Source organism: Canis lupus, chromosome 1, assembly GCF_003254725.2.
Source record: "Canis lupus dingo isolate Sandy chromosome 1, ASM325472v2, whole genome shotgun sequence".
Taxonomy (NCBI): domain Eukaryota; kingdom Metazoa; phylum Chordata; class Mammalia; order Carnivora; family Canidae; genus Canis; species Canis lupus.
The window spans coordinates 70,961,297-70,977,369 of NC_064243.1; the positions used below are offsets into that span (position 1 = coordinate 70,961,297).

At 37.6% G+C, this 16,073-nt stretch overlaps 2 protein-coding genes across 28 annotated transcripts in view; one reads left to right on the top strand and one right to left on the bottom strand.

Annotated features, from left to right (window-relative positions):
• ERCC6L2 (ERCC excision repair 6 like 2) overlaps positions 1–16,073 on the bottom strand; it is a 161,059-nt gene that overhangs the window by 107,987 nt on the left and 36,999 nt on the right. For 3 of the 5 annotated variants that reach the window (XM_049115792.1, XM_049115790.1, XM_049115795.1), the window contains one exon: positions 9,646–10,070. In XM_049115792.1, coding sequence (XP_048971749.1) covers positions 9,646–10,070 — 425 coding nt within the window. Of the gene's footprint in view, positions 1–9,645; positions 10,071–15,198; positions 15,334–16,073 lie in introns of those variants that run through there. The other 2 variants (XM_025423102.3, XM_025423101.3) reach the window with 1 other exon arrangement.
• The window catches only part of LOC112644596 (uncharacterized), a 36,560-nt gene continuing 35,437 nt past the window's right edge, over positions 14,951–16,073 (top strand). For 17 of the 23 annotated variants that reach the window (XR_007413748.1, XR_007413749.1, XR_007413752.1 and 14 more), the window contains exon 1: positions 15,827–16,015. Coding sequence is in view for 4 of the 23 variants with exons in the window: in XM_049115809.1 (XP_048971766.1) it covers positions 14,962–15,810 (849 nt within the window). In the remaining 19 variants the exon portion in view is untranslated. Of the gene's footprint in view, positions 16,063–16,073 lie in introns of all 23 variants that reach the window. The other 6 variants (XM_049115809.1, XM_049115807.1, XM_049115804.1 and 3 more) reach the window with 2 other exon arrangements.

Below are 16,073 nucleotides of genomic sequence, written 5' to 3' on the forward strand. Positions count from 1 at the left end.
GTTCAATAAAATGGGCCAGAAAAGAAAACCTCAATAAATTTTTCAAAATGCTGAAATCTTATAGAATGTATTTTCTAACTACTATGGAATTAGAAATCATTAATCATGAAATATCTAGGAAAAAATAATGGCAAATCAAGCACACTTGAAAATAACTCAAGAACCAAAGAAAAAAAATCAAGAAAGAAAAATTAGAAAATAATTTGAATTATACGAAAATGAAAACATAATACATCAAAATTTATGGAATATGGATAAGGCAAAGTTCAGATATAAAAATAGGGCATAAGAAGATAGGTATGAAATTAATGACCAAAGATTCTATTTTAACAAGCTAGAAATCGAAGAGCAAAATAATAAATAAATAATATTCAAAATAAATAATATCCAAAATAAGTTGCAAGAAAATAATAGAAATAATTGCAGAAATAAATGAAATACCAAAAAAAGATAAAATTAACAAAGCTAAAAGTTGGTTCTTTGAAAAGGTTAACAAAATCAATAAACCTTGTCGGGCTATTAAGAATAAAACAGAGGGTCACCTAGGTGACTCAGTCAGTTAAGTGTTTGCCTTCCACTCAGTTCATGATCTCAGGATCCTGGGATCAAAACCGAGCACAGGGCTCCCTGCTCTGAGGGGAGTCTGCATCTCTCTCTCCCTTTACCATTCCCCACTCATGTGTACATGTGCTCTCACTCTCACTCTCTCAAATAAATAAAATCTTTTAAAAAACAGAATAAAACAGAATATAAAATATTCACATTAAAAATGCAGAGGTATCACGTAGATCCTACAAGCACTAAAAGACTAAAAACGGAATACCATGGAAATCTTTGTCAATTTGACAACTTGGATGAGATTGGTAAATTCCTGGAAAAATACAATTTACCAAACTGACACAGCAAGAAGTTGAGTATCTTAATAGCTTCATATCTATTAAAACAATTGAATTCATTATCAAAAACCTTCCCTGGGATCCTTGGGTGGCGCAGCGGTTTGGCGCCTGCCTTTGGCCCAGGGCGCGATCCTGGAGACCCGGGATCGAATCCCACATCGGGCTTCCGGTGCATGGAGCCTGCTTCTCCCTCTGCCTGTGTCTCTGCCTCTCTCTCTTTCTCTCTCTGTGACTATCATAAATAAATAAAAATTAAAAAAAAAAAAAAACCTTCCCTCAAAGAAAACTCTAGGTCCAAAAGATGTCCCTAGTAAATTCCATCAAATATTTAAGTATAAAATAACAGAAACTTTACCCAATTCTTTTAGAAAAAAGAGAAGGAAGAAACACTTCTCAGTTTATTTTATTAGGTCTGCATAACTTCAATACCAAAATTGACAAACATAATACAATAAAACTATAGATCAATATCCATAATAAATACAAAGGGAAAAATTCTTAAAATATTAGCCAATTAAATCCAGCAAATGTAAAAACAATACTTCATGATGAAATTGGATTTATCTCAAAAATATAAAACTAGTTTAACACTAAAAAAAATCAATAGATTGAAAATGTATGTTATAATTACATATAACAAAGTGTGTAAGGCCCATTTGCAAAACTATAAAGCCCTAGAGAAATTAAAGACCTAAATTATTCAATCTATTACTCCATGTTAATTATCCCCAAACTGTTCTATAAATTCAATATAATTGAATTCCATAATCCTAATAAATCCTAAAAGATGTGTTCATGGAACTTGACAAACTGATTTACATCGAAACACAAAGGCATAAAAGACAGACAAGGTATTGGAAGAAAGTAATTAACACAAAATTGCTGATAACCGAACAAGACCATTCTCATATTTTTGTTTTATACCATTGTTCAGTTTAACTATCCTTATACTCAATTTTGTGTTAAATGAACAAACAACTCAGTTTAAAGATGGGGAGGGACTTGCATCTTAGTCATTTTGGGGCACTATAACAAATTACCATAGACTGCATGGTTTAAACAACATTCACTTCTCAGAGTTCTACAGTCTAGGAAATTCAAGTCAAAGTTCTGGCAGATCTGGTGTCTGGTGAGAGCCCACCCCCTTCCTGGTTTGCAGATGGCTTGCAGTCTTTTTGTATCCTCAGATGACAAAGAACAGAGAGGAAGCAAACTTTCTCCTATCTCTTCTTACAATGTCTCTAATCTCATCCCCAATTACCCCCTCCCCCCCAAAAAAACCCACCTCCAAATAATAATTATTACACTGGGGATTAGAGTCTCAACACATGAATTTTAGGGAGACACAAACATTCAATCTACATATCAACTTGAATATACTTCTCCAAAGAAGACAGACAGATAAGCTGACAGACAGACAGATAGATAGATAGTCAAAAAGCACAAAGAAAGTTGTTAAACATCTTTGGTTATTACAGAAATGCAAATCAAAACCACAATGAGATACCACTTCACATGCACTAGAATGGGTATAAGGAAGAAAGTAAAATAATAAGTATTGACAAGGATGTGCAGAAATAGGAAATGTGTGCATTTCCACACATTGCTGGTGGAAATGTAAAATGGTACAGTCACTATGGAAAATGCCATAGCAGTTCCTCAAAAAAATAAACATAGAAATACCATATGACCTAGAAATTCTACTACTACATATATAAACAAAAGAAATGAAAGCATATGTCCATGCAGAATCTTGTACATGATAGCAGCATTTTTCATAACAGCCAAAAGGTGAAAACAATCCAAATGTCTATCAAAGGATGAATAGATAAGCAAATTGTGGTATTTACATACAATAGAATTATTTCTCAGCCATAAAAAGAATGAAGTACTGATATATGCTACAACTTGGATAAGCCTTAAAAACATCATACTAAATGAAATAAGCCAAGCACAAATGCTCACAATTGTAAAATGATTTCTTTTACACGAAATATTCAGGAAAGGCAAATCCATATAGACAAAAGGCCAATTAGCAGTTGCCAGGGAAATAAAGGTACTTACTTCTGGGGTGATCTGTGCTGATGAAAAATTTTGAAACAAAGAGAGATGGGAGTTGTGTAACATTGTGAATGTACTCAACAACTTGTATCTTTAAAATGATTAATTTATGTTATGTGAATTTCATCTCAAAAATTTTTTTTAAATTATAACTTACAGTTTTATGAGATACATTTGTGCATTTAAGGTATAATCAGCATTAGTTTAGTTCTTGAAAAAACTTAAAAAAATGTAAAATGTCAATCTAATACATATCAATGATTCAATAAACAGGAGCTATTTTTGTTAGCATCATTCTACCAAAATAAGGAGATAATCTTATCTCGATATACAATCTTGTATATTGCAATAAATTAAGTAGACTTTTCAACAAATTCTGTCATCTAAGATTATAAAATAATGTTATCTAAGATTATAAAATAGTTATAAAATAATGGTCAAAACTTGTGCTGATTTTTAAAATATTTTTTTTTTAGTTTCAAAATATTCTAAAAAATTTGCATTCCTAACCCATATTATGTAAGTCAGTGTAATGCAGGAGTTATGGCAAATACCTTGGAGTTTGACCAACCAGTTTTATACTAGTTATGTGACCTTGGGCAATTTACATGATGTATCAATAAATTTCCATATTTTCATCCAAAAAATGGGGGTAATAATGCTTAATTAACATAGATGCTTAACAGAAAATGCTGGTCACAGAGCCTAACATAGGGATCATTAAATATAAACTATAACACATGATTACCTAATCTAACTTAAAATTCATTAATGCATTCAATAAAAACATATTCAAATTCAATAAAAACCTATGACACGTCAGGTACTATGCCAGGTACTGGAGAAGTTTAGATGAAAGACTTATTTGTATTCGCCAGCAGTTTGAAATCCAGTTGATTTGGGGGTGGAGCACAGTGGGAAAAGAGAGGAGTTGAGGAAGCATGGCTGAGGAAAAAAACCAATGAGCAGAAAATAGTTATTAAATTCAGCAAGAGAATGACATGAGCAAAATGGCTGATGCAGAACTCAGACTAAAGGAGGCAGAAAGATGTTTCACAAATGACAGAGTTCAAGCACTGGACAATAATGAAAAGTTTAGGCAAATGGGTATTGACTAGAATCAGACATGAGGAAACTCTACAATGAGGGAAATGTTCCATATTTTATTAGAGTGTATATATATATATTATATATATACAAGTTAAATATACAAAACTATATAGTTTAGATCCATGCATTTTACTGTTTATAATCATACAATTAAAGACAGAATCTCTCTCTCTCAAACACACACACACACAGATACTTGGGATACTATATGACAATTTAAATGACACAATATAAAACCCAATCTATTGCTTTCCTCTTAATTCATCCATGGATTGTTTAATTATAAGAAAACTATATGCCTAATTATGAGAATTCATAATTCAATCTGTTAACCTATCCAAGATGATGAGAATCTTAATTTTAACTTAATTTGTCAGATTCCATGAATTTGAGAATTCTGGAAAATATTGGGAAATTTTAATAAAAATCTAAGATTTTGCATTCATTCCCATTTTAATTTCTTAGTCCAATTAAAACTAAAAATGAAAACAGTAGATGAATTATTGGTGTTAAACACATCATGGGCAGAAACACAGGGAAACCTCTAGGGGATAGATACATTCATTATCTTGATTGTGGTATTATGGTTATCATTTCTTGGGTGCATATTAGCAAACCATACACTGCAAATGTATGCACTTAACTGTGTATCAATTATACCTTTAAAAAGTACATCAACAAGGGATTCCTGAGTGGCTCAGTGGTTGAGCATCTGCCTTTGGCTCAGGTCACGATCCTGGGATCCTGATCAAGTTCCACATCAGGATCCCTGCAGGGAGCCTGCTTCTCCCTCTGCCTATGTCTCTGCCTCTCTCATGAATAAAAAGTACATAAATATACAAACATTTATATACACCTACAACCAACAAGTCTGCTAAAACTAGTAAAATTGACAAAATCAAATTTTGTCAGAATATGGAGCAACCATAATTTCATACATTTTTGTCAAGAATGAAGAATGGTACAAACACTTTAGAAAAGATTTGGCAATTTCTTATACAACTAAGAACACATCAGTTTATGACTAAGCAATTCCATTCCTAATTATTGACTCAAGAAAAATACACAAAAGATTGTTCGAGTTCTTAACAGTTTTATTTATAAAAACTAAAAAATGGAAACAGCTCAGGTGTCCATTAGCAGGAGGATAAACAAAACAGCATCTATATAATGGAATAGTACTCAGCAATAAAAAGGAACAAACTACTTATGCAATCAGTAAAAGAGATGAGTCTCAAAAGAAGTCTTAAACAGAGTGCATGTATGATCCTATTTATATGAAAAGGCAAAACTAATCTATGATATAAAAAAGCACAACAGTGATTGCCTCTTGGGGATGGTGGGAAGACCAGGAAGAAATAGAATGATCTTTTCTCTTTTTTTTTTAGATTTTATTTATTTATTCATGAGAGACACACACAGAGAGAAGCAGAGACACGGGCAGAGGGAGAAGCAGGCTCCATGCAGGGAGCCCAATGTGGGATGATCCCGGGACTCCAGGATCACGCCCCGGGCTGCGGGCGGCGCTAAACCGCTAAGCCACCTGGGCTTCCCAGAATGATTTTTTCTTGAGTTAACATTCTATATCTGGAAATGGTTTATTTAGCTTACACAGAAATATGTACTGGTCAAAACTCATGGAACGGTGAATACACTTAAGATTTGTGCATTTCATTGTAAATTTTACTTCAAAATGAAAAAAAAATTATAAATAAATACTGACTACCTAATGACACTTATTCTCAAGTATTTGGGGATAGGATATTCTAACGTCTGCTACTTTAAAATGCAACAAAACATGGCTTGATGGATGGATAGGTAAGTGACACAGCCAAGTATAATGACATTTTGAAAGAATCTAGGTGGTAGATATATGGGTATTCATTGTACAATTCTTCCAACTCTTATATATGTTTGAAAAGTTTTATAATAAGATCTTGGGGAAAAATCAGTTTTTAAGAGTAGTGATTCCATTTTTTGCACATTTATGTCTGTGTATTCATGGGCCTGCATATATGATATATACGCATGCATGTTTATATATATGTTGTAATTTCAACTGCTCCTTCTCAAGCAGCTAGAGCCTTCCTATTCACTTAAAAAATATTTAAGTTCCTCCTATTCCCAAATGTTACAAAAAAGAAACTGCTTTAAAATCTTCCTTTAGCTACTACTAGCTCACTTTTGTTCCTTTCAAAGCCACATTTCTTTTAAATCTTTTTTTTTTTAAGATTTTTATTTATCCATTCATGAGAGACAGAGAGAGAGAGAGGCAGAGACACAAGCAGAGGGAGAAGCAGGCTCCATGCAGAGAGCCCGATGTGGGACTCGATCCCGGGACTCTAGGATCACACCCTGAGCCAAAGACAGATGCCCAACCGGTGAGCCACCCAGGTGTCCCTCAAAGCCACATTTCTTAAAGAGGTAAACATACTTCTGATATCTATGCCTTCACCTATTTTATCTGGCTTGTGCCCCCACCCTAATTCCAGTAAAATAGCTCTTGTTCAAGATACCAATAATTTCCAATGTCACTAGATCAAGTGCACTTTTAAAAATCCTCATCCCTTAAAGAATATAAAATATTAAATTAACTTATTTTTTTTAATTTATTTATTTATTCATTTATGATAGAGAGCGAGAGAGAGAGAGAGGCAGAGACACAGGAGGAGGGAGAAGCAGGCTCCATGCCGGGAGCCCGACGCAGCACTCGATCCTGGGACTCCAGGATTGCACCCTGGGCCAAAGGGAGGCGCTAAACCACCAAGCCACCCAGGGATTCCCTAAATTAACTTATTTTAAAATTTGAAATGAGGGAAGCAAACTTTATTTGGTACATAACCACATTTTTTATTATGGTCAAGTTAGAATGTGAGAAGGGGAAAACTTAAGGGATGACATCAGAAAAAAGGGGGAAAATGAATAAGATTATACTGCAGTCCAAATGGTGAATGTCAATGGTAATAAATGCCAATAGTAAATTTTCATAGACCATTTTCATCTAATTCTACTGTTTTGAAAATCTACTAAACTCATTAACTATTGTCCACATTTCTTCAAATGGTTTAGTCATTGTATTTATAAAAGTTTCATCTTAAATGATCTCTCAAGCTCCCTATTTATGTAGAAATTATTCTCTGAGCTATAAGAATAATAACCAGAGATATAGATCTCCAAGGATCAGAAAAATCCAGCTAAGTATCACAACTAGCATAGAAACTATGTCCTAATCTTCAGAAGATAAGCCCTCAAGACTTTCAAAGCACATTCATAACATAATTGAAAACCTTCCAATGATTTTGGTGTATCAGGTAATATAAAATTATGAGGTAAAATCACTTTAAAACTATACATCATAAAATAAAGGGAATTCCTTTATAAAATGGACTTCAGAGATGAAGGCTAAATTTGAGCCTTATACATGCATAAGAATTTGAATTGTTTTTAGTAGTCTTAGTGGGAGGAGATTCCCAACTGTTCCCAAAAAGGTCACTTTTTGTAGCACCTTCATGTTTCTGATTTTGCAGATTAACAGGTGTTGGCTAGTCAAAGAAGTGTGGCAAAGGACAATCTAGCACAGGCAAAAACAATAAAACTATATGTAAAGACAATGGCAGAAGGGCTTTATTATTTATTTTCCTCTAGTATTCATCCATATACCTTGGTCACAGATGATAATTTCCTAAAGGCTCCTTTCTTTATTTTTGCCATTTATTCTTCTGAGAAAGTAAATGTGTGTATTCCACAATTATTTATCACCTTCAACGTGCAACCCTAGAACTATGTGCAATGCCTGGGCTTAAAGGGACAAATGGTATGGCTAATGGTGATACACTATGATTATTGAAAACTTGTTTTTTTACTCTAGCCTTTTACATCAGAGCTTTACACATAATTGCATTATTAGACTATTTTTTTAAAGATTTTATTTATTTATTAGAGAGAGAGAGTGCACACACACATGTGAGCAGGTAGAGGGACAGACGCAGACTCCAAGCTGGGCACAGGGCTGGATCTCACAACCCTGAGATCATGACCTCAGCTGAAACCAAGAGTATGACCCTTTACCCCCTGTGCCCCTCAGGCACTCCTAGACTATTTTTAATGCTAAAATTAATTTTTCACTTAGTGGGACACCTGGGTGACTCACCTGCCTTTGGCTCAGGTCATGATCCCAGGGGTCCTGGGATTGAGTCCTCCATTGGGCTCCCCATAAGGATACTGCTTCTCCCTCTGTCTATGTCTCTCATGAATAAATAAACAAAATCTTTTTAAAAAAATGTTTTTTCACTTACCTTTGAGTTCCATTAACAGTCATAAAGAATAAAATAGCTTAAGTTCAATTATAATGAAGGAAACACAGAAGGATTTAATAAAAAACTTGACAAACACACCTGAAAATCCAGAGTGACTATATAATATAAAGTCTAGTTTTAACTCCAATCTTTTAAATTGCAAACCTTTGTGACAAGCAGCTTCTGACAGGGCTCCCAATAATCCCTACCTGTTGGTATACACAGCCTTGCTTAATCTCCCCACCTTGAGTAAGAGTTGAACCTATCAACTTGCTTCTAAAGAAGCAAATATGGCAAAAGTGAAGGCTGTCTCCTGTGATTAGGTTACAAAAGACCATGACTTCCCTACTACTTGTGTTCTCTCTTGCCCTCTCACGCTCTCCCTAATGAAGCACGCATGCTGCCATATCATAAGAAACTCCATTAACAGACCCATGTAGCAAGGAACCAAGGGAGGCCTTCACCGATCAACAGTCCACAGAAACTGAAGCCTCAGTCTAACAAGCCACAGGGAACTGAATGCTGCTAACAACCATGTTAGCAGCATTAGCAGAAAGGGAACCTGCCCTAGTCCAACCTTGAGACAACTGCTGCCTTGTAAGAGGCGGAGCCAGAGGACCCAGTTAACCTGTATCTGGATTCCAGACGCACAGGAACTGTGATATGATAAATGCATACTCTCATAAGCTGCTAAATTTTGGAGTAATTTATTATACAGCAATAGATAACTAACATACACATTCTCTGAAGAAAACCATATAAATATACAAATTCTGGCACACATTGTTAGGAAGCTTCTTTGAAGTCCACCAGTGGAACTCCTAGTGATCCAGCAATCCCAGATTAAGAAACTTCTAATATGATAAACTCTAAACAATATACACAAAAGGCCAGCAAGAAATCAATTTAACCATGCTATCTATGTAGCTTAATAGATATCAGAACATTTTCCTTCTATGCAGTATTGCTAAGAAAGTTAAACTACTTTAAGTAATAATTGATATCTTAGTACTAGTGCTACAAAGGTAAAATCAAGCCAAGTTATACTAGAACATTATTTTGAATAAGATATTCCACAGATACTAAATAAGTGCTGAGGACGAAATAATGACTACACACTATCCTGATTTTGAGGACTTTCCTGATCAGTGGGTGAGAAACACACACACACAAAAATAGCTACTATAAGAGTTGGGAGTACAAACAGAGATTTGTATATCCACTCACATACATAATAAAATAGCTATCATGAATTTTAATCATAAAGTAATTAAAAGAAATACCTGTACTGTTTTTCCAAGTCCCATGTCATCACCAAGAATACATCCTTTTCCTTGGATGAAGTGTGCATAGAGAAACTGGGCTCCTTCCCTTTGGTAGTCTCTCAAATATCTGTTAATAGTATAAGGAATAGAGTCTCCATCTGCAGATAATGGAAAAGCTACAGCAGATGATGGAAATTTTCGGCCTGGGAAACAAGGTTTTTCCAAATCTTCATCATCAAATATAAAATTCCTGGAGCAATTTTTAACAGATTTTACTTCTTCAAGTCTTTTAAGAGGTACTTTTCCTTCTTGAAAATCTGAATATAAGACGATTGCAAATGACTTCCCATTTTCATCCACTATGATAGATTTTATGCTTGCTTCACAAAGTGTCTCATTATCTGGAGAAGGCGCAAGACATCTTTCTCCTGGATGCCATATGTCTGTAATAATAGAGAAGAAAATAAAATTTCCAAATTTAACTTATAAAGTAATCCCATATTTATCCACTGCTATGAGAAAAAAAAAATGTACCTCACACAAATACCCTTTCCAAATTACTGAAATAAGATAAATTATAACACGTATAGATAGCCACCTAAAATATATTATCAGGTGTTCTATTATCACAAGCAAAATAAAGGGTATATAATTTATTACCAGTGGTTCTCACCTTGGCTGTATATCATAATCTCCTCATACATGCACTACCTCTACTAATTATGATTAAGTGGATATGGGCCATGGGCACCTGATTTTATTACTTTGTTTGGTGGATATTGTTGAATTCAAAGGACCATTCTGATTCACAGCCAGGGTTGAGAACCAAATTTAGATATTCATGATGATTCATGAACATTATGTATATTATTCATGATACAATAAACTAAGAATCCTCTAGACAGCAATGCTTTTGTGATTCTCCTGTCTGCTTTTTTAGTTATCCCATCTCCTTTCTCTGGAAACGGCTGTTTCTTCTTATTGTCAATATCGCTGCTTCTAAACTGTTGCTTGATTTGTATACAACTAATCAAGGAAATTTCCAATTCAACCAGAGTGAAAAGTGGCAGCTTTGTAATGGCTTTTTTCCCTTCTATGTCTTGAAGTGTTGCAGTTCTTTACAAAGAGATGAATTCTAAGATCTCTTTGTGCTAAAATTCTATCATTCTTTGAAACATCTGATCTCTATTTATGTATTTGTCCTGTGATTAATTGTACAGCTTCCTATTTTTTTTCTATTCAGAAAATAGGAGGAGGGAGTATCTTTAGGGCATACAACTAGTGTAATTAAAAGATACCAATAGAGGAAATTAAGTAAAAATAATTTTCTAAATGGAAATTCTTATAGCAAGAATTCCAGAGGAATTGTATAGCTACAGATATAAAGAATACTAAGAATTATATTTCTCATATATTTTTTTTTTAATTTTTTATTTATTTATGATAGTCACAGAGAGAGAGAGAGGCAGAGACACAGGCAGAGGGAGAAGCAGGCTCCATGCACCGGGAGCCCGATGTGGGATTCGATCCCAGGTCTCCAGGATCGCGCCCTGGGCCAAAGGCAGGCGCCAAACCGCTGTGCCACCCAGGGATCCCTCTCATATATTTCTTATTGAGATCAGATGATCACTGGTAGTTTCTTAGGTCTTTCTGATGATTTCTCATTAGGTTTTTATAACATTCGTGATTTTTTTTTAAAGATTTTACTTATTTATTCATGAGAGACACACAGAGAGAGACAGAGGCAGAGACACAGGTAGAGGGAGAAGTAGGCTCCATGCAGGGAGCCCGATGTGGGACTCGATCCCAGGTCCCCAGGATCAGGTCCTGGGCAGAAGGCAGTGCTAAACCGCTGAGCCACCCGGGCTGCCCTTAGCATTCATGATTATAATATGACTAGTATATCTCTATTCTCAAGCACGAATAACTCATTATGCTATTAAAAGTACCATTTGAGCCTTAAAACCTGAAGTAACCCCTAATTTTGTTTCACATGATTTGTTTGCCTATCCAGAAAATGTCTTCCAATTTTTAAAGACTTAAGTCATTAGTGTGTTTATTATCCAACATACATGGCTTTTTTTTAAAAGACTTTATTAACGAGAGACACAGAGAGAGGGGCAGAGACACAGGCAGAAGGAGAACCAGGCTCCCTGTGGGTCCCCGATGTGGTACTCGATCCCAGAACCCCAGGATCATGCCCTGAGCCAAAGGCAGACGCTCAACCACTGAGCCACCCAGGTGTCCCTCAACATATATGTTTTAACACCCATTACCTATCAAATACTGTACCATACAATAGGTATAAAATGGAAAAAAAAATGTCAAAAAATGATAATGATTAAACCTTGATCAGCACTAGTCTTTCCAAATCTCATTAAATGGCATCATCATCTAGTCAACTTTTCATGGTAGAAAATCTTTAACCAGCCCTTATTCTTCTTTTTATATTACTCCCTATATCCAACCCATCAGGAAGTCTTGCTGGTTCTACCTCAAAATGTATAACTTTCCTCCATCACACTACCACCTCTCTAAACTGTTGGCAAACATTTTCAGTAAAAAGTCAAATTTTAGTTATTTATTACTTTAGTCTTGCAGGCTATACAATCTTAAATATCTTATACAAGCTTATATATCTTAACCCTTATAATACAAAAGTAAGGACAGAGAACCCACAAACAAATGGGCATGGGTGTGTTCCAATAAAACTTTATCTACAAGTGTCAGGCTGGATTTGGCCCCGGCTCTTAGTTTGCTGTCCTCTGCCCTAAAGCATGCCAACTTTGATTTCTTCTTAAATTACTGCTATAAACTTCTAACCATTCTCTCTGATGCCACTATTATCCCCCTACAATCCATTTTACACATAGCAGCAATACTACTTAAAAACATAAATCATTGGGGCGCCTAGGTGTCTCAGTCGGTTAAGCACTGTACTATTGATTTTGACTCAAGTGGTGATCTCAGGACCCTGGGATCAAGCCCTACACTAGACTCTATGCTCTGTGGAGTATCTGCTTGAGGATTTTCTCCCCTGGCCCCTGCTTGCATGCACTCTCTCTCTAAAATAAATAAATAAATCTTTGAAAATAATAAAAATAAAAATTATTGGTAAATCTCTAATTTAAAATCTTCCAATAGTTAATCCACTGCATAAAGAATTAAGTACAAACTCCTTACTATGGCCTATAAGCCCCAGTATGATCTGCCAAAACCTACTTCTCCAACTTAATCTGTCAATTTTTCCCTGTACTCAAACATGTTAAGCAGGTTCTCTCAGCTGTTTTTGTCATTTCCTCATCTTATTTAAAGTAAGGTACCCTTTCATTCTGTATCTCAGTATTTTACTGCCTCCATAACTCTTATCACAATGTTTAGTGACTATGTCTACTTGTTCTTTTTTTTAATATTTTATTTATTTATTCATGAGAGACACAGAGAGAGGCAGAGACATAGGCAGAGGGAGAAGCAGGCTCCCTGCGGGGAGCCCAATATGGGACTCCATCCTGGGATTCCAGGATCAGGCCCTGAGCCAAAGGCAGACACTCAACGCTGAGCCAGCCACCCAGGCGTCCCTGTTTACTTGTTTTTATCTCTTTCCCACTAGAGAGTAAATGTATTTTTCAAGTTTTATTCCCAGCACCAGCACTCGGTAGGCACTCAATAAAGTGCTGAATTTATTAACAAAAACACATCCTTGATCTCACAGATCCTGGATGCTAAAAAGTTCCCAAACACGAAATTGTAATAAGTGCTTCGGAAGATGAGAACAAAGCGCTATGAAAAAGGAGTGTTGAAGAAGCATAATTTAAAAGGGAAGAAGATCTAAGAAGAGTATCTCTGAGCACACAGCATGTGCAAAAGCCCTATGGGCTTCACACAACAATTTTTGGAAATCTATCTGATTTCTTAGTTTGAATAACTTCTAGAACTAAACAGATTCAGTTAAGTTTGAGCAAAGGCTGGAGTCTCTCTGTATCAAACTCTAGAACAAATAGCTTAAAGTGGGAGGATTTCTTGTGGGGTTGAATGGAGGGTCCTCTTTAACTGTTTCCTTTCCTCCTGCATTCCAAACTGGCCTCCTTGCTATTCCTCAAACACGGCAAGCATGCTCCCACCCACGACCCCGAGCTTTCTGTTCCTTCCATGAACACTCTCTCTAAACTCCCAAATGACTGATCTTTTACTTCATTCAGGTCTCTCCTCCAATGGCATCTCCTCAGAAGTGTTTTCTCTGAACACTGAATCTAAAATAGCACTCCCTGTAACTCTTCCTTTACCCTACTTTATTCCATTTTCAAAGAAAAATATGAAATATCTGTTAATGTTTATCTCAACTTAGTTCCCTTAGGGCAGGGACTTACTTTGTTCACTGGTATATCCTGGGCACCTAGAACAATATTTGAAACTCAAATACTTGTAGGACTAACAAATATTTATATATAGCTAACATTTGGAGACTTACATGTGCCAGGCGTGTGCTTTATTTAAGACTCACCACCATCCTTTCAGGACTCCGTTTAAGTAATATTGTTAGCTCCATGTTACAAATGGTGAGACAGATAAAGATTAACCAACTTGCCCATGGTTATATGGCCCATGGTAAAATGGCAGATCCTCAGTTTGAACCAAGATATCTGACCATGCTGTACCATACACACATGAGTAAACAAGACCCTGGAACTGAGCCCTGCCTCTTTTAACTGACGTATGAGCACTGCAGTCACTACAGTCTCCACTCAGCAGCTTTACTACTTACTTCACCTGCCAGGCTTCTATGGGTATTTACATTTGTGATCCCTGTATTGTAGTGTCATCAATTCCTAATCTTCAGAGTTGAGGTTTGTTACATAAACCTCTCTAAACTTTAGCTCTGAGTTCCTCATCTATTTAATGAGATCAATACCTCCCTCCAAGAAAAGCATGTAGATAAACAATCAGCATATTGCTGGGCACAAAACAAGTCCTCAATATCTGACAGTTTCTATTATGTCACTTTTAATCATGGAAGTTATTAATTTGGGGGCAAGAAGGCATCCCATTTGGCTTGGGGCAGATAACCACACCTTCCCTAAACCCTCTCTTGAGGACCCAATAAAGGTGAAGTCTAAGCTCTTTGTGTAATAAAATAAAGTGAACCGAATATCTCAACCTTTATTCACCTATATAACAACAAATTTCTCCCCTTCGCTAAGAACTAGGGCATACGAGGATAGAGAATAAACACATTTACTGAGTGTTTACTTCGGACCAGAAGCCGAGTCACCTAAGTGCTTTGCATAAACCATCTTATTCAGTAATCACAATGACCTCAGTTTTACAGATGAGGAAATGGCCCAAAGTTTCTCAGCAAGTGGCTGTCGGAGCCACACTGGATCCAGTCGGCCTCGGTCCAGGTTCTCAACACTGACTCCTGAGCTACTGGTCCAGGCTCCAGCCGTCACTCAGCAGAGCCACAGGTTAAAACCCCGACCCCAGCCCCAGCCCCAACGGAAAGGGCAGGAACCGGTCCAACCCAGCGCAGTGAAGACAGCCGTGTGGGCCGAGAGGCGCGCTCGGAGCGTGTACCTTTGCCGGCGTTTTCCGAGCGCAGCTTGGGGGCAGAAGGATCCATCCGGCCAGGGGGAGGGGCCGGGCAGCCTGGCGGCGTACCAAACGCGACCGGCGGCGGAGGAGGCGGAGGAGGCGGAGGGCGAGAAGACTGAGTCCAATGCCGCTTCCTGCAGCACTGAGTACATCGCCCCGGAAGCGCGGCGCCAGCGGGCGAGGGGGAGCACAGGTGGAGCCCGAGAGGCGGCGTCCAGGGCGGAGAGCGCTGTGAGGCTGCTAGGGCGGCGCTCACCTAGTCGTCTCGCGTTCCGCTGGGTGGGACAGCAAGCCAGCAATTGGACCCCTCACCCTCCCTCTCAGACTCGGCCCTACATCTACCTTCCCCGCGACTTTCAGCTCAGACGCAGAATATCCCGCGAGATCAGCCTCCTGAACTGTCACCGGCATCTCGCGATAACACAATCTCGGCTCACATGGGCGGAGCCATCTTCCTGCCATCTTTACCGCGGGAAACCGGTATCACAATGTCTTCGACAGTTGCAAGTATCGCGAAGCTTGATCTCGCCCGCTTGCCTGGTGCGGGTTTTGAGGAGGCAGAGAGACCCTAAGTCACCTTCCGGCGTGCTCTAGCTGCGGTCTTCTAAGGGCTGACCTATGGCTGGAGCCCGTCTCCGCGGTGGTGGCCCGCTGGCTGCTATTGGGTGCTTCCTCCCCGGAGCGCGGTCCGGGGGGCGCCACCCCCACCCTCCCGAAGCCGGCGCTGCAGGACCCCCACGGGACGCTGGGTCAACTGTGCGCTCTCGGGGTCACACAAAAACACACGGTCCTAAATCAGGTCTGCGAGTGCAGATAAGCAATACGTGCCATAAGTAGAAGAGAAAGGTAAAAATACA